The 22919-nt window shown below is 33.8% G+C and overlaps 1 protein-coding gene across 1 annotated transcript in view; it reads right to left on the bottom strand.

The window, feature by feature from the left end:
* The window catches only part of CFAP47 (cilia and flagella associated protein 47), a 486133-nt gene that overhangs the window by 256465 nt on the left and 206749 nt on the right, over positions 1 to 22919 (bottom strand). The window contains 5 exon segments of the mRNA XM_061178124.1: positions 3769 to 3881; positions 7391 to 7494; positions 7497 to 7524; positions 13974 to 14090; positions 14377 to 14474. Of these exon segments, the coding sequence (XP_061034107.1) occupies positions 3769 to 3881; positions 7391 to 7494; positions 7497 to 7524; positions 13974 to 14090; positions 14377 to 14474 (460 nt within the window).

Genomic DNA, 22919 nt, shown 5'->3' with positions numbered 1-22919 from the left:
CCTTGATGCATTCTGGAACAATATCACAACACAATGGAAGATCCTAAAAATGTCCAGAGGTGTGGGAAAACAGAATTATAGTAGACTTTCTCATCACAAATACTGAATACCATGAGGCAAGTGGAACAATTATCTCAAGAGTTATGAGGAAAAACCTTTTCATCTTGGAAAAATATACCAAGCAAAATATAAATCAAGTGTAAGGGTAGTCAAAAGACATGCTTAAAAATAAAAATTTTAGGAAATTTACCTCTCCCATACTTTTTATTAGAAGGTTTCATAAAGGAAGTTTTTTAGTAAATAAGTGAGTACACTAAGGAAGAGAAGGATATTAGTTTCTATCCAAAGAGAAATATAGAGTGCCCAATACTAAGCTCTTCAGTAGGTCTGGAAAGCACTCAGTCCAAATAAGAATGAAAGGTAAAGTGCTCTAGAATGTGGTATACTTGAAGGAAGGATTTTACGCACTTCTTTAGAATTTATTTTCTCAGCTTAAAAAAAGAATCAAAAGATGCTTTGTACACTGACTGCATAAGAAATATTTACAAAACACATTTTTACTCTTGGAACAGTAATGAACAGAGGATAAAACTAGTGATGTTTGGTGGGAGGGTGATCCATCTAGAGGAATAAGTAAGCAAGACCATCAAATATTATAGCTATATGTCAAGACATTATTTCTGAAGTTGACATAATAAAAATACTGGCAAAGATATATAGATTATTTATATTTATGGAGGTAACCATTGGAAGAACTAAAATTAGACATAGTTGAAAGAGTTAAAAGTAGGCACTCAAGAAATGGATCTCTGGAGATGGGAATATGAGGGGAGAAGGATTTCCTTTGCATGTTAAACTCTTCTGTATCTGAGTTGTTAAAGCAGATGCAAATTAAATTTTGATAAAAAAAAGATAAAGAAGTTGAAAACAAGAATACATGTACATGTACAATATGGTCAAAATATGAATACATATATTCATGATTACATGTATAAGTGTACATGGATATATGGTCAGTTAACGTTCACTTGGCATGTGTTAAAAACCTCAAGAAGCTAATATTCATAAATATGTCTATATTGATGCAGACCATTAAAGGTACAATGTGAATAAAAAGAAAAAAGCACTGCTGAGAAATTAATGGGAATTACGTTCACCCAAGTGAAATATTCTCACAAACCAGCTCCTGGAGAAACAAAAATGATATAATTATATGTCATGGATCTTCAGATTTCTTACAAATAGTCAAAGTCACATTTCACTGAATGCCAAGGGCTTTGTATGAATATGATATACACAAACACACACACAGTATTGCAGGTGTTAGTTTAATAAGAGTACTAACTCTGGATTTACATTGGCTGGTTTTGAATCTCTATTTCACCATTTAATAGCAGGGAAAATTGGGCAAATGATTTAATGTCTCTGTGTCCAATGTCTTCTTTTGTAAAACGAGGACACCAGTATGGTTGCAAGAATGATTAAATATGAAAAGGTACATAAAAATGTATGCTATATAGACTTCATACATAACAAATGTTTAACATATATTGTTTTAATATTTACATATATAATGCATTTACTTTGTAAACATCTAATTATGCATATGCTATAATAAACACATACTTGTTCATATAAAAAGACTGGAAAGAAATGAATAAATTAAATGTTTTTATCTGATGGAATTCTAGACAATTTTTGTTTTCCTCTTTATACTTTTCTGTTAAGTGTAAATTTTCAACAATGCAGGTATACAGGTTTTACATTTATAATAGAAACTATAAATTTAATTGTTAATTTAACTAGCAAGAAAAATGGTCTTAAGCTAAGATATCAGAGGTTTAGTGTGGTTGTTAGGAAGAATTTCCACATCATGAGAACTTTGAAGTACTGGACGAGGCTATCAGGTTTATGAGTGAACAAAGGGTCGGGGGGGACTTTAATCCTTTTCACTTGTATCATCCTATTTGAAGGGCAGAGAAGAGATCATTTATCAAAGTCCTGAGGGAAGACAAACGGTACTGTGACAATGTCCAAATGAATTTGTATTACCAAAGTTGTGTTTTATAACAGACATATAAGAAATATAGCTTGGAAAACGAATGGGCTGTTTTTACAAAGAGTTTTATTCTGGGATTTGATTTATAATATAGGTAGAGGTGAGTGGAGAATTGTTTTTCTCATATTTAATTCAATCTGGATATAGTCTCAACCATGAATATTCAGATTTTATAAATTATATACTCCTTTAGCATGGAGCAGCAACTGAAGAAAATGAACAGAGGCTAATGACACAAGTCAAATGTACTACTGCAACTGGGTTTCTTCGTATTTTAAATACAATTAAAGCTGGCTCCCATTTCCAATTATTTCTGTGTTTGATATATTAGAAGTAATAAAGACTACATATGAAAAGTAATTCAGGTTAAGGTATAGTTCAAAAACCAAAAAGATAATTAGCAGTTATAGTCTGTTGCTTTGCACAAGGAAAAAATAATTGAATACAAAGACAATGACTAAAATTTAAGACTGGTTAAAGTCCATTACTGGTTATCAAATCTGTCAACTCCTGTGGTACTGACATAGCTATTCTCATATCATCGTTGTAATATGTAATAAGAGTATTTGTCATCATTAACACATTATATATGAAGTAGGCTTTGTTGATCTAGGAAGAATTATATAGTATGCTTGTATTTAATTTCTCAAGACTATTCTCTGAGGGTTTCATTTGTTCCTCATTTTTGAGAATGGGCTAGTAATTGAAACATTAAACAAGTATCATGTGAACAGAATCAAATAAAAATGAGACTATATAGAATATCATCACAATTTGGGAGTGTACATGTATGTATACATCCATACATAAATATACAATGATTATGAAGCGATAGAGAAAAATGGAAACATTGGGGGTATCTTTGAGGTAACATTTTTAGCCTTTACTTTTATTTTTCTTCATTCTTTCATAGTTTCTAAATTTTTACAATGAGCACGAAGTGCATTTATAATCAGAAACAACTAAATATTATATATATATATATTTAGCACACATTGGTTCCAGTTTCCTGGACTGGGACTGTAGTACATAAAGAACTTAGAGGCTATTCTCTACGGACCATATGCATGCAAAATAAACTAAAATTAAATGCATACATAAAAAGCAAATGCTTTATATTGTTAGAATTGTTTTAACAAAATTGGTGAGAAATCTCAGTGACATATGAATAACTTATCTATATCAGCAGTGGCGATCTTTTCATTACACATATCTGTTAAAAACAAATCCAGGGACTTCCCTGGTGGCGCAGTGGTTGAGAATCTGCCTGCCAATGCAGGGGACACAGGTTCGAGCGCTGGTCTGGGAAGATTCCACATGCCGGGGAACAACTAAGCCCATGTGCCACAACTACTGAGCCTGCGCTCTAGAGCCTGTGAGCCACAACTACTGAGCCCGGGAGCCACAACTACTGAAGCCCACGTGCTAGAGCCCATGATCCGCAACAAGAGAAGCCACCACAATAAGAAGCCTGCACACCGCAACGAAAAGAGTAGCCACCGCTCTCCGCAACTAGAGAAAGCTCTCGCGCAGCAATGAAGACCCAACTCAGCCAAAAATAAATAAATAAAATAAATAAATTTATTTAAAAAAAAACAAAAAAAAACAAAAAAACAAATCCAGGTCACTCTTCTGTAATTATAACACACATTAAATCTCTAGGGTTGATATGTTCAATGAAGCAAAATTAAAAGAAAAAAAACACTTACTTTGGAGAAACTGTCACAACCTTCCCTTGGGAGAGGGAGAAGTCAGTGGCATCTCTTCTGATAATTGTAGCATTATACAATAAGTTTTTCAAGCTTGAATTTTTCAGTAGAATCTATGTTGAAGAAGAGTATAAATGAGATCATGAATTTTAAAAATATACAACTTAACATTTCTTATTTTTATCAAAGAGTTATATATTTTAATCATGAAAATACTTACTCCTAGTGTAGTAACTGGAAGAAAGCAGAATTTGTGTTCAAAGATAGTGTGTGTGTGTATTATTGTTTTTTTTCCAGAAGTGGGCAGGGAGAAAGAGCTATCAGTCAAGGAAATGACAGATGTAAGAACACCTGATCATCGAAGATTTGAAATCCAAAGTTAGCAACTTGGATTTTAATTGTACTGCAAAGGGAAATCTTTAAAGAATTTGAAACAGAGAACTTACATAGTCCAATTTACAAAAAGGTTACTCTGGCTGCTCAGTGTAGAAAGCATTATAAGGAGTGTAGGTTTAATATCAGAGGTCCAGGCTGAAAACGATGGTGGCCTCATCTAGAAGTGGTAGTAGAGCTAAGGGTTGGCTGTCCCTTCCTTCCTGATGCCAAGATATGGAGAATATTCGAGAATGAGTTACTTCATTTTTAGAGAGCATTTCATGAAAAATGTGAGTATATAAGTGTTTATGCAGAATATAATGGGGATTAAAAAATATACACATTAGAACGACACAGAGTTATCATGGAAAGTACTGACCCAGAGGACGGAGAAGACCTGAGGGAAGTGAATGGTTGGCCAAATTAGAGTAAGGAAAAGGTGACGGCACTTAGGCAGTCCAGGAACTACAGTCATAGATAGAATATGGTAGACATCTGTTGAAAGATAAATTAACTACTTTTATATTTCAATAAGAACTTTGGTAACCACCAAGACAAGTATGTTGTTGCCAAAGAGTTTCTACCCTTTGTTTACCCTCAAATTTCTACCCTTTCTCAAGTTTCTACCCTTTGTTTACCCTCAAATTTGGGGCTCTCATGTTGCTTACCTGCTTACAGATCTCAGTAACAATTGAGGCAAGACTCCTCTACTGTCTTATTTTTTATGTATGTATGTGTGCATTTAAAGTATTAATTAACAGATCTAGTGATTTTAAGTCACAGAGAGCTAATTTCCATTTTCTGGAAGGAAATGTTGAAAATAATAGTAGATGTACTATGAACTGTTACTGGTTTATAGTCCTGGAACTTCCATAACCAGCCCTGAAATCTGAAGAAAGCTACTCATTCTCATTATGTCATACACACACACACACACAAATAAATTTATATAAAAATAAATAAATAAATAAATGATGCAAAGGCATAGGGCCCATCTGTGGTCAGATTATTCCACCCAACTCCAGGATTTCATGTAGGGGTCATGTGAGTGGTAGATGGGGAGAAGGGAAAGCTGTTCAAGGAAAGAAAGCAAGTTTTGGAACCTCAGTTCTCCTTTTGCAATGACAGCCATTCTTTAACTATTGTGCTTCTGTGTAAATTTTGTTTCAAAAAGGAAAAAAAAAAGATAGTTCAACTGCTTTTAAAAGTATCTCAGAAAATCACTGCACTCTACATTTTTTCACTGATCATTACATTGTTTAATGGTCCCAGTATTCTATTTGTGACACATAGCTACAAAAATACTTTTTCAACTATAGTAGCCGTTTCTTGAGATTTTTCTTTATACTGGAAGGTTGAAAGGGTTGATAAGAATGACATTCTACTACTTAGGCACTGTCATTTACGGTGTTGATGCATACGGGCAAACTATGCCATAGATTCTCAGCAATTTCCAAATCAGTGATTTTCTTGAATGAAATTTAAAATCAAAGCATGTTGTAATTGATATTTTATTTTGCATTTCTATTTAATTTTTATTGTTTCCTTCAAAAGATGTTTATTATATTTGTGAAAAATAAAAGCTCTATGTAGAATCGCATCTATAATCTTAAAGTATGAACATTATTCTTAGTAAAAAGTGTGGAAAGAAATCATGTTTCCATTTTAATATGCTTTAATCTGATTTTTAACATCACAAATAAAATTTATGTTTAAAAATTAGCTTGTGTTATTAACTTTTTCAAAATAATAATCAAATGGCATAAAGAAATTCAAACGTGTACAGAATTAGAAAACTAGTAATAATACTTAAGTGAAATAAATCACTGCTTAAATCTAATTCAGACCTCTCCTATCTTCTGCAGGCTTAAGCAAAGCATTTCTAACTCTTCAGAAATTTGATTCTGAAGTCAAAAGTCCTCTTCATTGTAATTACAGCTCTAGGCCAGTTAGTACCCAAGGCCCTTAATTATCATTGCACGTAGTGAATTACTGTACAAAATACTGTTGAAAAAGTTCTCTGAAGAGTTTTGTATCTCTTTTTCCAACAAAATAAGGGAAAGGAATAAAATTTTTAAAAAGGAATCATATCTCAATGTTTGCTAACAGAAAATCAGGAGAAGTGGCTTTCTTTTCCCTAAATTGAGCCTTTTACACTTTGAGACAAGGACCTGAGTTTTTCCTGATTTTTAACTGAATCCTTATTAACCATTACTCATACAGTCACAGAGCCTGCACAGTTATTTTCTCAAAAAGGTTACATCTACAAAACACCAGGATGTATCTTTTGAAGACCAAATATGGACATGTTTTGCATCAAAAGTATCAAATTACCACCCCCCCAGCTTAACATGAGGAGGAATACATAAAACAGCCTGAGGACAAGGAATAAAAATGATCTGACCAAAGAGGTAAATTAACTTCCGTACATAGTAAGATTCTAACAGCCCAGACTGTCCTGAGAAAGAAGGAGAGAACTATAAATCTGGCTGAAGATTTTATGAAAACTAGTAGAAGGAACAGTCTTAAACAAATATAAGAAATAAAACTGTATGCTCAACATATTTCACAAGTATTCATATGAAACATATTGTTTGAAAACCAAAGTGATGTTGATGATCCCTGACAAGATATTTCTCAATCAAAGAAAACACTTGCAAAACATGGACATATTTATATAGTTTTGTCATGGTCACAGGACTGAAAATTTCATTTTTAATTTTTCCTTCATATTAAAAAATTCACTGTTACACATTTAGCAGCTCCAGCATATATAAAATCCCTTAGTGGGAATTAATAGTGGCCCTGGTCAGGAGTGCTTTCATTATTACTTCCCTTTCCATATCCTCATTTGAACAAAATCCATCTGGATGTGTAAAGTTCCCTAAAGGAAAGCCAAGCATACTCCGATCACAAGTTTCTACTTACTGCGTCAGTCTTCTTGTACATGAAATGGATCTCAAGTTTCCTGAATGATTTGCCCTTCAAAGTGCTTAACTTTCATTTTCCATCTCCCCACCCCATTCCTCAAATGAATCAAAGAATCATCATTTCATTGCAGGTAGTGATTACTATTAAGGAAAAATTCTCCCTTTCACTCTGCTATACCTTTAGTTTAGAAGGAAAAACATTTAAGGCTTATTTTATCATACTGATACTTTTGTTAATTTTGAGTTGAGAAAGAAATATCTAAAACCCACTTAAATGTTTAACTCCACGTATATTTTGGCCCCAAAGATATCCTTACCTCTCTCAACACAGTGTCATGTAGAGTACAATGAAAGGGCACCACCTTCTTGGGGAGATATGCAGGAAGTCTTTCATACATGTAGACACAAAACATGAGCATCGGATTGGATTGGGATCACAGATGTCAGTAGCCTAGTTTCAAAGAAGAGAATTATAAATTACAGGAAATACAGATAAAATATATAAAAAGAGCTAAAGCACAGTACATCAATTGTTGAATTACTTAAAACATCTTAAAATGTTATTGACAATGACACTGAAATGTTGCTATGAGCAAACAAAATATTGCTGTGAATCAGAACAGCTTCACCTATGCGTTAAAAGATAAATCAGATGTATTCTAAATATAACAATGACCTCACAGCCTCAAAGATGTCATAAAAGCTAGTCAGAAGTCAGAAAAAATACTGTGCACTAGAAATACTAATGTGATTAAGATACCATCCCTGACTTAAAGTATATAATACGGTAAAAAGTAATAGTAGACAAACTACTAAGGTAAAAGATAGCAAGAGGTTTTCAAGCAAAAGCCCAAAGGAGGAGGTAGCAGATGGGATGGCCTTGAAGAATGCTTGGATTTTAAATAAGCTGGTGTTTGGAGTGAGAGAAAGGTTTATTCTATCAGAAAGGTAAAGAACTCTAGGACAAGGATATAGGAAGTATAGTGTTCATTTGGGAAAGAAAAAGTACAATCCGAATCACGCATAATAAGATCAGAAGGGGCCAGTTGTGGAAGAAAAGACTAAGGATTGCCACGGCCACACAGAGGAGTGTGTGGATGCCAGGGTGAGGGACTTGATTTCTGAACAAGGAATAACACAAGAGCAACAATTCGGGCAGATCAGGTAGGGGCAGGGGGAGGTGGCTGGGGAAGTACTTTGCCTAGAACAAATCACAGTAAGGCAGAAAATGTAATTATACTGATAAACAAGATAAATTAGTGCTGGTTGTTGGAAGAGATTTGAGAGAAGATCCAGAATTAGAGAGGAATAACAGCAGGGACAATCAACATAGCCAGAATGTGCCTTAAACCCAAAATGTAAAGTCAAGCGCAGAAGGAGGAAGGATTCTTTCTCTCAGTTTATGTAGTGCCTATGATCTCCTAGAAAAAGGCGGAAGCAGTGGGGAAGAATTATTCATAGCAATGAAGTATTGGGATTGGTCTGAGGCAAAGACTCAAAGACATATAAACACCACTGATAAACAAGCAGCTCTGTCATTGTTAGTCAACAGGGAGCTCCTAACATTTCCCAAAAATGAAGATCTACTATGACTTAATGGCACACATTCACATTAGCAACTGAAAATGATCTGGGCCTGGCTTGGAAACACAAATAGTGCCAGAGCTAAGGATATCTAAAGTGTTATGTGGAACTAAAGTACTTGATTCTGAAATCTGGCAGCAGTTACCACAGAATAATGACAGCCCCCTTGATCATCTGCTAGCCCACATTCCCGAATACATCCTTTTCCTTCTTTGAAAGAACAACAAAGGTTTATTCTTTCTTGTTCTGTCAATAAGCAGTAAGGCTAACCAATAAAGGTGCCTGGGGAGGAGATTATTAGGGGGAAAAGGGGGAGCCTTGGCAGGGTAGAAAACTGTTAGTGAGTATGATGTGAGGAAAACTGAGAAATATATCAGGACCTCAAAGTTTCTCATCAGTATTCTGTCATCTCACATTTCTTCACTAAAGACAATGTTAGTCAACATATATAGGAAAATTATTCAACATAAGGACAAACTGAAAAATGGAATACAGAGTTTAATTCCCACAAAATGAAGACTATGGGCCAGCCTCTGGGCGTGATCCAAAGAGAGCTATCTACAGTGATGGGAAATGTGTTCATTGGGGAAAGGGTAGAACTAGTGGCAGGATACTCTGGTTCCCAAGTCTGAGGCCAGTAAAAGTCTTCTGAACAGTTATAGTGACTACAGCATAAAATATATAGGCAGCAATACAAAATTATTCCAAAAACTCACCTTTGAAAAATATGTAATAGGATGAAGAGGCAGCATTTTGGAAATGAAAAAAAATGTTTATCTTAATTGAAAAATATATTTGATAATCAGGGTATTAGAGTGAAAAACCACAGAAAAGCATAGCCTTACCTTTATGATAAATTTCAATGAAAATAACCTAAAGAAATTGCATTTTAGTCAATCCTAGGCTTAAAAAGCCAAATGTCAAAATAAGTTATGTTTGTTTAAAACAAGATTTTCATGTGATATATTTCAAAGATAATCATCACTTTCTCTACACAGTTCTAACCTAGAAGAACTTCACTTGTATTGATCCATTTTTCCCCTGATGATATTTTCAAACTGGACTAACAAAAGACAGGGAATTTTTTAAAAAATGCCATAATAGAGGAAAATGGTGGAGTAAAAATCTAGTAAACTAAAATCAAGTCCTGTTACCACAAAGTGCCATAATCTTTACTAAATCAATTGGTTTCTCTAGGTCTCAATGTCCTCATCTGGGTTTAATTTGCTATGACTTCAAGATATCCCAGCTTTCAAACTAGATACCAGTCAAAACTAGTAGTACCCAATGACATACCATAATCCTACAGCGAACACTACTGGTTGCCTTGCCAACAGCAATTTTCTCCTTTCTTCTTTACTAAGACTCCCAATTTTTGTGGCTGTTCCATTACCTTTCTCAAACACTGGTTTAACTACAAACATGGGATGCAATTATGGTCAGTGATATACGATGGGAAGTATGCTGTGGGACCATTGGGAAAGTTTACTTTATGGAAAATGAGAAGAGGTCCTATTCAACCAGACCAAGAACAGCTGTATAATGGTGTTATGTAAGATTTTCAGTAGGAACTTTGTGGTTATTAGAGCACATGCTTAAAACAAAGCCAGCAGGCTGAGAAGGGCTGAGCAAAAATGAATCTTTGATGACTTTATTGAGGAAATGAATAACTATCCCTACAATCTTCTACTGCCTGAATTCATCTTACATAAAACATTGACTTTCTTTACTTTTAAAACACTTTTATTCATGAATTCTGTTATTAAGGCTGAAAGCATCCAAGCTGATATAAAGTAACAAAATTTTTAAGAGAAAAGTTAGATTATCTATTCACCCTTAGCTTCCATCACTACTCAGTGAATTATGTGTAGGAGAATCTCTCTCTCTCTCTACATGAGGGAATAAAAATACATTCTATGCTGAGTCCAAATAATTTGCACAATATCTTTGCTTTAAAAGGGAGGATATGTAATAATTGTTACATTCCAGCTGGCAGGATTCCACAACAGGGCATAACACTGGCACAGAAACTTATCCAACTGATTCAATAGTTGCAAAGAAGGACATGATGAATCAGGAACTTAAACATTAATAAATAAGTCCAGCGGTGAATTTCACAAGATTCAAATGTGGACCAGTGCTAAGCATCAGCATTAATTCACTATGGTTAAGTTAATTTAAGGGTGATATTTTTAAAACTTTGACATTTAATGCAGTGGGTAAATTCAGGCTGATAAAAAGGTAGGGAACTGTAACTGGCTGGTTAAAGCTTGGTAATTATCAGCTAAGTTAATTGTCAATTTTTCCATTCATCAAATCTTAGACATCTTCTCTACATTTTTTATGTAGTAGATACTCAAATTTTAAAATCTTTTTTTTTTTTGGCTACACAATAAAATAAACATTTTGAGTCAATTTATCTGAGGAAGTCAAAAAGCAAAGGAGAGAATCACAATGTACGATGAATTATATTTTCTAAACAAAGATATTTTAAGTTTCTTGTAAACCCTTACCAAATTCTCAAAGGTTACCTTAAACACCAAATGTCCTATGCAACTCTTCCTGGTTCCTTTTTCAGAATGATTTCTCTCCCCCTTTGATTCCCAAAGCATACTGTTTCTATGTCTTCTTGGCATGCACTGGCTGCTTTGTACCAGATATATGTGCAACTCTTAGTCAGTAACATATTTGAAGGCATGAGTATGGTTTCACCATATCCGTATCCTTTGCAGGGTCTATCCAGCATATTTCATGGAGGATATTCAACCTGTCGAATTGACGGGAACTATAATATTTTTTTCTTCCACACTGAAGTATTTAATTAGAGTTTATCTTTAAAACTCTTATAAAAGAACTCTTTGGCCAAAACCCTTGATTACAGTATCTCTTTATAGCTCTACCAATATAAAAGATAAATGTCAGACCTGGTACAAACTGACTTTAACATATAAGTGACTTTAATACAAGGAAAAAGCAAGCCGTTATGAAACATCATTTCTCCAGCAGGTGTAAGGAAGCACTTTGTACCAAGCCACAAGTGGGCACTGGCATCATCAATCTCTCTGAATCACAGAACGGAAAACTCAGAGTTTGTTGTAATGGTCCTCTTGTGCCCTTTTGTGTCTGGTCACCAGGTCTCACAAACCTCACGATATCTCCCCTATCAGTTTATTATTTTAAGTCCCCATTAAAATGATATGAGTAGAGAAACTACTTTTCTCCTTGACCAACTGCAATGGCATTTTTATTGTACTGTGTTCCCTGTTTCCAGTGCCTTTCGTCTAGGTCCATCCTCACCACTGCTGTAAGAGTAAACACCTTTATTCCCACAACACCCACATAGTAAACTCCTGACTTTTTATGTTGATACCGAAGATCCCAGTATATGCCCTATGTCTACTTTTCCAATCCCAAACTCCAACTAAGGCAAACTATTCACACAATTTCCTTAATGTATGTCATTTGTCCACATTCTACATTCTGCTTATGCCTGAATAAACACCCTCTCTTACCACTACCAATCCAAATCCAACCCACCATTCAGACCCCACGTAAGTCCTGCCTTCTCCACAAAGTCTATGGTGGATCAATCTAGATCACACTGATCTCTTCTTTTATCTGAATTCTACGCTTTATTCTTTTCCTACATTGACAATTAAATCAGTAGAACATTATTTATCATTTAACTTGCATATATCTTGATAATTCAATGAGTTTGCATATTCTTTGAAGTCAGAAATAATTTATTATACTACTTCATTACTCTAAAGTAACAAACTAAAGGCTCAGAAAATGGTAAGCATATAATATGTTTTTGATTGTTGCTATAGAGGACGATGTGAAAGGCCAGATGGAATTATAACTTGGAGGTCTAAACATAATAAAACTCTGTATTGACATTGTGACCTCTACATCAATATTTATTTTAAAACTAAGGTGAAAATTCTTCTTTTTTGCTACCAAATAGGAAAACAATAATAGAACATCTATATTCAAACAATCTGCTCCTTTAATTCATTCTTAGAGCTCAGATAATATTAATAAAGCACTTAAACTTCATTGTTGGGGTTTAAGAAAACTGGACCTATCGCTAGAACTGCTTGCTTATTACACAGTCAGATGTACATAATTACACACATTTAAAAACAGCCAGTAGATTTCTATGAAGTCATACTTCAATTTCCACATTTTAGCAATATCCCATGAAAAGACTGTTTCAATTTAGATTTAAAATATATGAACAAAGGAATATTATAAAGGAGTCAATCAACATTTTTCCAAAGAAGACATAAAAATGGCCAACAGGTACATAAAAAGATGTTTAACATCACTAACCATTAGGGAAATGTAAATCAAAATCACAAGGAGAGATCATCTTATACCGGTTAGAATGGCTATTATCGAAAAGATAAGAGATGACAAGAGTTGGTGAGAATGTGGAGAAAAGGGAACACATGCACACTCTTGGTAGGAATGTGGATTGGTGCAGCCACTATGGAAAACAGTATCGTGGTTCCTCAAAAAATTAAAAATAGAACTACTACATCGTCCAGCAATTCCACTTCTGGGTATATATCCAAAGGAAATAAAATCAGTTACATCACAGATATCTGCACTTCCATGTTCAAATGCAGCATTATTCACAAAAGCCAAAATACAGGAACAACGTAAGTGTCTCTTGACAGATGAATGGATAAAGAAAATGTGGTATATACTTACAATGGAATATTATTTAATCATAAAAAAGAAGGAAATCCTGCCATTTGTGACAATATGGATGAACCTGGAGGACATTATAGTAAGTGAAATAAGCCAGACACAGAAAGACAAGTACTGTATGATTTCAATTATATGTGGAATCTAAAAAAGTCAAACTCAAAGAACCAGAGAGTTAAATGGTAGTAGCCAGGGGATGGAGACAGGGGAAATGGGGAGATGTTGGTCAAAGGGTACAAATCTTCAATTATAAGATGACTGAGTTCTGGGGAAGTAATGTAAAGTATGGTCATTATAGTTAATAATATACTGGACTGTACACTTGAAATTTGCTAAGAGAGTAGATCCTAAGTATTCTCACCACAAAAAACAAAGTAACTATGTGAGGTGATGGATGCTGACGTGTTAATTAACTTGATCATGGTAATCATTTCACATTGTATACATATGTTAAATCATCACATTGTACACACAAAAAATCACATTGTACAACCTAAATATACACAATTTTTATTTGCCAGCCGTAACTTAAAAAGCTGGAAAAAGTAAGAGAAGAAATTCATAAAATATTTATAGAATGTGTGATTTTAAGGCACCCACCTGTATGTCCATGTCAAAGCCAATTTCACGAAGAACATTCACAATAATCAGGCAATTGTGCAGATACTGTTCAGAACTTTTCGGTTGTGTGTACATATTTACAAAATGAGACTCAATCTGGAAAAGACAACAAACAAATCTTTTAGTAATGGAATAAAAATTACTGCTTTTTAACTGTTCTCTGTAGTTCAGTAAACAATCATTTAAATACTAACATTAGTCAGTAGGAGATTATTATAATCAAAATAAAAGAATAAATAAAAAGGGAATGCTAGCCATTCAGATGTAGGTATGACTTAAAATTAAAACTTCAAAAGAATCAGTTTGCAGAAAGTATTTCAAATTTTAATTACTAAGTTCTTTCAAATAAGAGAAGACCACTCTGCATAAAAAGGACTCTTACCAAAAATGGGCAATAGGCTCCTAACAGTGTTGCAAAAACAAGACCATCTAAAAGGTCTCTGTCAAAATTTACTATCCATCTCTCAGAGGGAATAACATCTGCTCCAAAAAAGAGAGAGAGAGTAAATATCCTAATAGTTTTACTTTTCTAACAATCTCTCTTATGGAAGTTTGAGCGATAGTCAAAGAGAAATTTGCCTTAGCTTGGAAAAGAAAAAAACATATTATTTTGGAAATAAAAAATAAATAAATAAACCTCAGAAGCTTAGTAACATGAAATATATCTGTAAGGTATTACAGGCAACTGCAAGCTGTCTCCTTTATTTCTACTGGAACCACTTTGAAGAATATACGACCATGCAGTAATAGAAAAAAAAATCTGATATTTCAAAATTACTCATTCTGTTGAGTATCGTGAAGTTCAAATGTTTGATCAATGATCATCAACACGGGTAAGGAGGCTCGGAAGGCATGAGGTTTCCTGTAACTCTAAAGTTTTAGTGTGCGTTTCACTATTGTTGCAGAAATTCCTCCACATGTAGGGTAAGTATGTGAAAGGGGTTGGAGATTTATGGCTTAAAGAAACCAGAAATGACCTATAAAAGATAATACAAGATGGAGGAATAATAAAAGAAGTTTTCAAAAAAAAAGAAGTTTTCAGTTACAGAGACGACTACTATGCTGCGACTAGGAAAAAAAGGTGAAAGTATCTGGATATTTAGTGAAAAACAAAACAAAAACAAACCTGTCCTATATTTGGGAGGAAGGAAAGATGATTTAAACATCAGAAATTATTGCTGTGATGAATGTGACATTTCCTTTTTAAAAATGTTTCCAAAAGGGCCTAGATTCTTAATGGTTTGAGATAATTTCTTGTCTGAAAAGAGGGGGAAAAACTGGTGATCTTCATAAACCCCCTCAAATCCCTTGATTCTCGTTTTCCGCGAAGAAGAAACCATGATGGGATATGTTCATGACATGTATATGACTTCACAAAGTAGGATTGTTTTACGTCTGGAACTGGAAGACTTAATTTTCTCTGGAACCACAGATGTCCCCGATATTTCTCAGAAACAGTGCCCAGTACTTTTTCATCTTAGACGCTGCAACATTGAACGTTTCTAGAGGATTTCTATAGTATATTATTGCAAAATTAGTCTAGCAAACAAAGATCACTAGGAATTTTCAACTAACACATAGCAAACAACATTCTGCACTATATTTTTGAAAGTATTTTTTTTCCTGGCAGAAATCTATAAATAATTGTATGTCTGATATAAGATGTGATACAACCAAAGTAATTATTGTAAAATGTACATTTCTAGTTGTCTGAATAATTATAGTCTAAATGTACTTCTTGATGTATATTTGCCACTCATAGCTTTTAATAAAAAGGTCTCAATTTGTAGCCAAAATTCATTTTTCTATGAACTAGAAACAACAATTCTAACTTAAATCTGAAAAAGGCAATTTACTAGCCTTTTAAGTTTATAGTGAAACAGTCAGTTGGCAGTGGATATAGACTGTGACCTCTAAGTATCTCATCCTTATCTTGTACCGACATCAGACAAGGGATAGAAATTCCCCTGAAAGAGTTTAACATCTTACTGAGGAAAGATTACAACCACAAGAGGAAAACTAATGAAATATTTCCTAACTAGAAGTTAATGAATAGATAACAATATAGCAAAACCTAAGTGTTATACTGTTACTTCCAATTCCACCAACTGCAATCCAGCATCACAGGGTTCATTATGACCTTCCCCCTTTGCCTATTTCTAACTTGTTTCTTTCAACAGTGAAAAACATGGCTCTCACTATCGAAAATAGATTTACTTATTTGTTGAGCCACAGTATACGTATAAAGTACTTTCAGAATTGCAAACCCATCCCCCTGTAAGAAACTAGAGTAACTTGTATATGTACAGTTCTATTTGTCTTTAGTTCTACATTATGCAGTCATGGTACTATATTCAAGAGAGAATTAAGTCAGCTCCTTTCTCCTCCATTACATTCAGTGAGGTTGTCAAACATCTGTAACGCAGTTAGATTCATTTGTCACAGTCTGCATTCCATCCTGGATTACTACTTCTATGTCTTGGTTGATTAAAAAATATATATACGCTAACATTCACTCTTTCTGGATTTTGAGAGATACACTTTTAGGATTTTGAGAGATACATTATCATGTATTCACCATCACATTTCCATACAGAAAAGTTTCATCACTTCCAAAATTCCCATGTGCATTTTAGAGTCAACTTATTGATATCTACAAAAAAAAGTGTGGTAGGATGTTCACTGGGGTTACATTGAATCTACAGATCATTTTGACATCTTAACGATATTGAGTCTTCCAATACCACGTGCATGGTGTATTTCTCTATCTAGTTATCTTTGATTTCTTTCATCAGTGTTCCGTAACATTCAGCACATATATTCTACACATATTTTGTTAGGTTTACACTTAAGAATGTAATGGCGCTATGATAAATTATATATAGGTATATATATAGATAGATAATTTCAAATTCCAATTGTTTACTGCCATTACATAGAAGTAGAATTTATTTTTGTATACTGATCATATATCCATCCTACAACCTTGATAAACACTTATACTAGTTTAGGAGCTTTTCTGTAGATTCTTTGGGATCTTCTACTTGATTGTCATGTCAAATTCCAGCCTCCTTCCCAGGGGGAGAGGTGGGGTTTTTTGTTTTTAAGGGTTTTTTGAAGCTGCAATGAGCTTTCACCAGGGCCCTAAGGATGACAGTTATGTGTTGCTCTTCTCCCCACAGATGAACACTTTTGTTCTACAGGGAATATAGGAGTCAAATTGCCTGCCCCTCCCCCCAGGTCTGCGCTACAGGGAGCACATTCTCCTGACTCACTCCAGTCCTTTCTGTGAGCAACCAGGGAGGTTTGTGGAGTAAAAACCTTCAAGAGGATGCAGACTCTCCCTTTAACTCTGGCCCCCAGAGACTTCATGCTCTCTCATCAGAGTACACCAGGTTTCTACCAATTCACCAACCACCTTAACTCTTCTTCTCGGCATCTAGCTGTCTCTACCACAAGAAGAAAATTGCTATCATCCCACTTCTTCCTGTAAGCACCTACTCCTCCTTGGACTTTGGGCCACTTTATTGCCCTCCAGCTTCAGCTTTCTAGGGGAGCTTAAAAAAAACTGATAATTTGCTTTGTATGGCTTTTGCTGTCACTGTTATTTTAGGGGTGGGAGCAAAGCTCTTTCCAGTCTTCTACCTCCCTGAGTGGAAACCAGCAGCACCTATTTTTGGTCATCCCATCATAACCCTGGAACTGCTTTGATATTACTTGTCAAACAATTGTTGGCGTGGACTGTTGTGCTCAAAGTGTGAACAGGTTGGCCATAATTCTCCAGGACAATATTGGGAAAAGGTAAGAACCAAACTTCAAAGCTCTTCTCCTGTCTCTGATCCCATGCCTGTATCCTGTCATTCATACACAAGGCTGCTGACAAGCCCCCATTACACTGTACCACAGTCTTAGGAATGCCAAGGATTTTCTCTGCTTTTATGTTCGTTCCTTTGATCTAAGCTACTCTCTCTTCTCTACTCCCACAAAGATGTTGCTCTCCAAAGTGTGCTCTGTGAATCAGCAGCACCTTCATCGACTGAAAGTTTGTTGGAAATGAGGACTTTCAGGCCCCACTCAACACCTACTGAAACATAAAAACAGTTTAACAAAATCTCCGAGCGATTTATATTCACATTACTGTCTGAGAAGTGTTGATCTAGGGTTGTTTTTTAGCGAGAGAACCAGCGGTCTAATCTGGTCCCCATTTGTCAGGAACCAGAAAAGTCAAGTGATGTTTCACAGATGTTTTAAAATTCTAATTTGGAAGTTATATTTTTATCTGTTTTTCAATTATATCACTCCAAATATTCAGAAATATTAAAATATTAATAAAAATGCTGGTCCTAATATTATTATGAATTAGAGATATGGCTGTTACACATAAAACTGAATCATTTTATGTACTGAAGGAATAAGTGCATTCACTTATTTTTATGAATATCATAATTATTATATAAATATTTTAGGTATTATAATAGTACATTTTTATAATGGCTTTATTAATATATAATTCACATATCATAAATTTCACCCAATTCAATTGTCCAGTCCATTGTTGTTTATTATTTTTACAGAGTTGTGCAATCATCACTACTATATAATTTTATAATATTTTTATGAACACATAAAGAAATCCCAAACATATTGGCTGTTGCTTCCCATTTTCTTCTTCCCTCATCCCCTGGAAAAAATTAATCTACTTTCTGTCACTATGATTTGTCTATTCTGGACATGTCATAGAAATGGAATCATAAAATATGTATCCTCTTCTGTTCTGGCTTCTTTCATTTAGCATAATGTTTTCAAGGTTAAAGGCTGTAGCATGTATCAGTGCTTCATTCCTTTTTATGGCTGAATAACATTTCACTTTATGAACATACATATTTTGTTTATCCATTCATGAGTTTATGGGTATTTGGGTGGTTTCTACTTTTTGACTATTATAAATAACACTGCTATAGACATTTATATAGGAGTTTCTGTGTGAACATGTTTTCAATTATCTTGAGTATAAACCACTGAGTGAAACTGCTAGAAAATATTGTTAATCTACTTTTAATATATCGAAAAAATTACTAAACTGTTTTCCAAAGTGGTTGCACTGTTTTCCAATCTATCCAGCAATGTATAAGGTTCTCATTTCTATAAATCCTTACCAATACTTGTTATAATATGACTTCCTTTCTTTTTTTTTTAAATAGTTTAAGTCATAGTAGTTGGTGACAAGTTTAAGTCATAGTAGTTGGTGACAAGTGCTATCTCACTGTGGTTTTGCTTTGCATTTCCCTAATGACTAATTACATAGAGCATCTTTTCATGTGCTCATTCGCCATTTACTTACCTTCTAATTTTTAAAATGTCTATTCAAATCCTTTGCCCATTTTTTAATTGTTATTTTTTTATTGTTGAGTTTTAAATGTTTTCTTATATATTCTTGTTAAAATCTCTTGCTAGATATGTGATTTTGCTATTGCTGTGTCCTTTGAAATGTTCATTTTTTTCCTTTATATTCTATTAATATGTTGTATCACATTGATTGGTATCTACACGCTAAACCAATCTTTCATTCCTGAGATATATTTTATCCAGTAATTTTGTTTAATTCTTTTAAAATGTTGCTGGATCCTGTTGGCTAGTATTTTTGAGGATTTTTGTGCCTATATTCATAACAGATAACATAGGACATTTTAAATTATTTTTTAAAAGACTTTGGAAATGCCATGTAATATATGCTTTAATGTAGAAGTCATCTTGCTTCTAAAGGCAGTTGATTTATTAGGATATGTGAACTCTAAATAATTATCAGGTCAGCCACATGAGATTGAGATAATGTATATAATACTTGGTAGAACCTCCATATAAGTGCATCATTAAACTAGAAAGAAAGTGAAGTCTATTCTGTACCAGGGTGATAATTACTATGGAGAAGACTGATTAGAAACACTGGGTTGTCCAAAAAGTTCTTGGCCAGCCCAATACAAGAAGGTGTAAGAAAACAATATCAAATGTAAGAAAGAAAGAAATTATAGCAGCTACATAGAACAGACACAAATGGTTAATAATATTATGCTAATATATTTTAAAAATTTAGATGATATTCATTAATTTCATAAAGTGAGTTACAAAATCTCACTCAGTGGAAAATAGAAAATAAGAATAATCTTACTATAATTAAATAATTGATTTAGTTATTTAATCATCCCTTTTGAAATAATAGGCCCAGATGGTTTTACCAGTAAATTCTACAAAATTTAAGAAACAACCAATTTCACTATTATAGAGACCCTTACAAAAGAGGGACTCTTCTTCAAGTAATCAGAGATTTACACACAAAAAACTAAAATGTACAGAAAATATTTACAAATTATCACTTGTAAACTGAAGCAAAAAATTAAAATATTAGTAAACTAATTCTAGAAAGGTATTAAAAAAAGATTAGCTATCATGGCAAAATTGAATTTGTGCCAGGACTGCAAGTTTAGTTTACATTTAAAAATCAATTTAACTTACCATATTAAAATGCATAGATACATATCTATCTAGCTATCTATCTAGATAATTCTATAGTATTCATGATAAAAATTCCTACAAAACTAAGGAGAGGATATAAATTCCAGAACACAATGAACATAATCTGCAAAATAATCCTACAGTAAATATCACAGTTACTGATGAAATGTGGAATATAATCTAAGATTAAATATGAAAAAGATCAGGTATAATACAAGATTATCTATGCTAATAGAAGGTTAGAAAAAGTCTCTTCATGGCTCAGTTTCAACCAATATCTTACACTTCAAAAGGAATACAAAAAATATGTCATATGCCAAATTTACAAAGGAAATGCTTTAGAACAGGTTTCACAGTCTTGAACACCTCACCTACTTTGAGAATATAAAAAGTCTAAAGCCGAAGAAAGCAATTCACTTATAGGGGAGGAGTTATCAGGCTGATCTCATTTTTCAAAGCTGTTTTGCAGGCATAACACAATGGAGTACCATCCATAGAGTTCAGAGAAAAATAAAGAGTGATTCCCAAGTCTGATTCTCAGTCAAGATGCCATTCACATGTAAATAAAATGAAGATGCTTACAAAGAGAACTCAGAGACTAGAGCCCCTGAAATGATAATTAGAAAGACAAAATAATTATGAAATCCAACCATCCAACAGCTGAGTCAAAAATAATTAAAAATGGAGAACTCTGGTAAAATGACACAGTCGAACACTGATAGAATGGATGTGCGTGTTACAAGCATTGACAATGTAGGTATAATAAATCTAACAAAATGATGATACTCAGGCAGGAAGGTGAGAGGAAATGAGAGTAATAATTACCTCACTTGTCAGAGCAATGACTATCAATGCTATGTAAAATCAAAACAGATAGCAACAAAACAAAACAAAGAAAACCTCAGAACTCAATGTTATTCATAAATTTCTTCTTTTAAAGTTGAGGTATACGTTGGGAAATATTATTTCCTGTGGTGGACAAGTATTTACGTTATATGGTACTTCTGCACTATTTAATCTTATTCCTTGTTTCTGTATTTGCACACATTAGTTTTTAACCTTCACTGTTCAGTAGAACCACCTGAAGAGCTTTGAAAAGCTACACATGTACAGGCAACACCTCAAAAAATTCCATTTCAATTGGCCTGAGGTGGAGGCATCAGAATTTTCTTTTAATTCCCCAGGTGATTCCAATGGGCATCCAGATTTGAAAATCCACTGCTGTGGATGAAAAAGAAAACAAGATATCTCTCTGAATAGCTGAAAAGAATTAGCAAGAACTGCATAGCTCTAAGTTACTGAAGAATTAATATTTTGAAGAAACAGCATTACACAATGCTACTTAACATGAGCCTTGGAGTCAAACCACTTAGATTCAAATCCCAGCCACAACCTCACCTAGGAAAATATGTTAACCTCTCTGCTTTGGTATTTATTTTTTTTAATTAAATAATAGTAATAACAGTTACCTGATCAAGTTGCTTGTTTTGAAGATTAAATAAACAAATATATGTGAAATTCTTAGACCTTTAATTGGCATATCACAAATGTGGGCTATTATTATTATTAATCATGGTTTTGTCAAGTGTCCAATTAGAACTGTGGTCCACTACATTGAAGAGAAGATGCTAGCTGAATCTGTTTTTCATTTTGTCCTATTTTAAACATGTTTTCCTTCCACAAGGCTGAAAATCCCTTACTAGCTATTTTATAAAGAGTCTTGTCTCCCTCCCTTCAAAGAGATGAATAATATTTGTGAATCTTTTTAGAGCATTTTGAAAAAAGCTAAATATTAGAAGAATTCTTATCAGATACCTAATGTCTGGGACTGTCTGAAGGTCACTTTAATGTTACAGCCAAAATTATGAAATACAGAAAAAAAAAAAGATAAGAACTTTCCCCAAATGAATTATCTATACAATAACTCTGAGCATTACGGAAAAGGATGGTTGGCTGTCTGCCTCATTCCTTAACTTCCTGTTACAGTGATATCACAAGCACTGATCCTTCTTGGACCATCAGAAATGGTAACTGACAGTTTGTCCTGATCATGGGGCTAGGAACAGAAGATGACTGAATGGGAAATCACTGCAGTGGAAACACTGGTAAAACAGTTGGTGAATTGATGTATATCTACTTATGTACTTGTTCTGTATTTTAAAAATGCTAAATTACTTGTGTATATATATTATATATGTATATACACATATATATACACATATATACATACATATATGTATATCTACTGTTTATGATTCTATTTCTTAAACTATTTTTTCAGTTCAGTGAGCAACTAAGGGCTCCAATCACAAAGATAATAGGGTTTTAATTAATCAACTTGTGAAGATGTTGGGAGTGACAAAAAAATTCTCACCTGCCACCTAAGAGACTAGATTTATTTCCAAAGCCCAGGCA

The sequence above is a fragment of the Eubalaena glacialis genome, chromosome X, assembly GCF_028564815.1.
Source record: "Eubalaena glacialis isolate mEubGla1 chromosome X, mEubGla1.1.hap2.+ XY, whole genome shotgun sequence".
Taxonomy (NCBI): Eukaryota; Metazoa; Chordata; class Mammalia; order Artiodactyla; family Balaenidae; genus Eubalaena; species Eubalaena glacialis.
The sequence above is the reverse complement of the archived record's forward strand: the minus strand, read 5'-3'. Positions and strand labels throughout refer to the sequence as shown.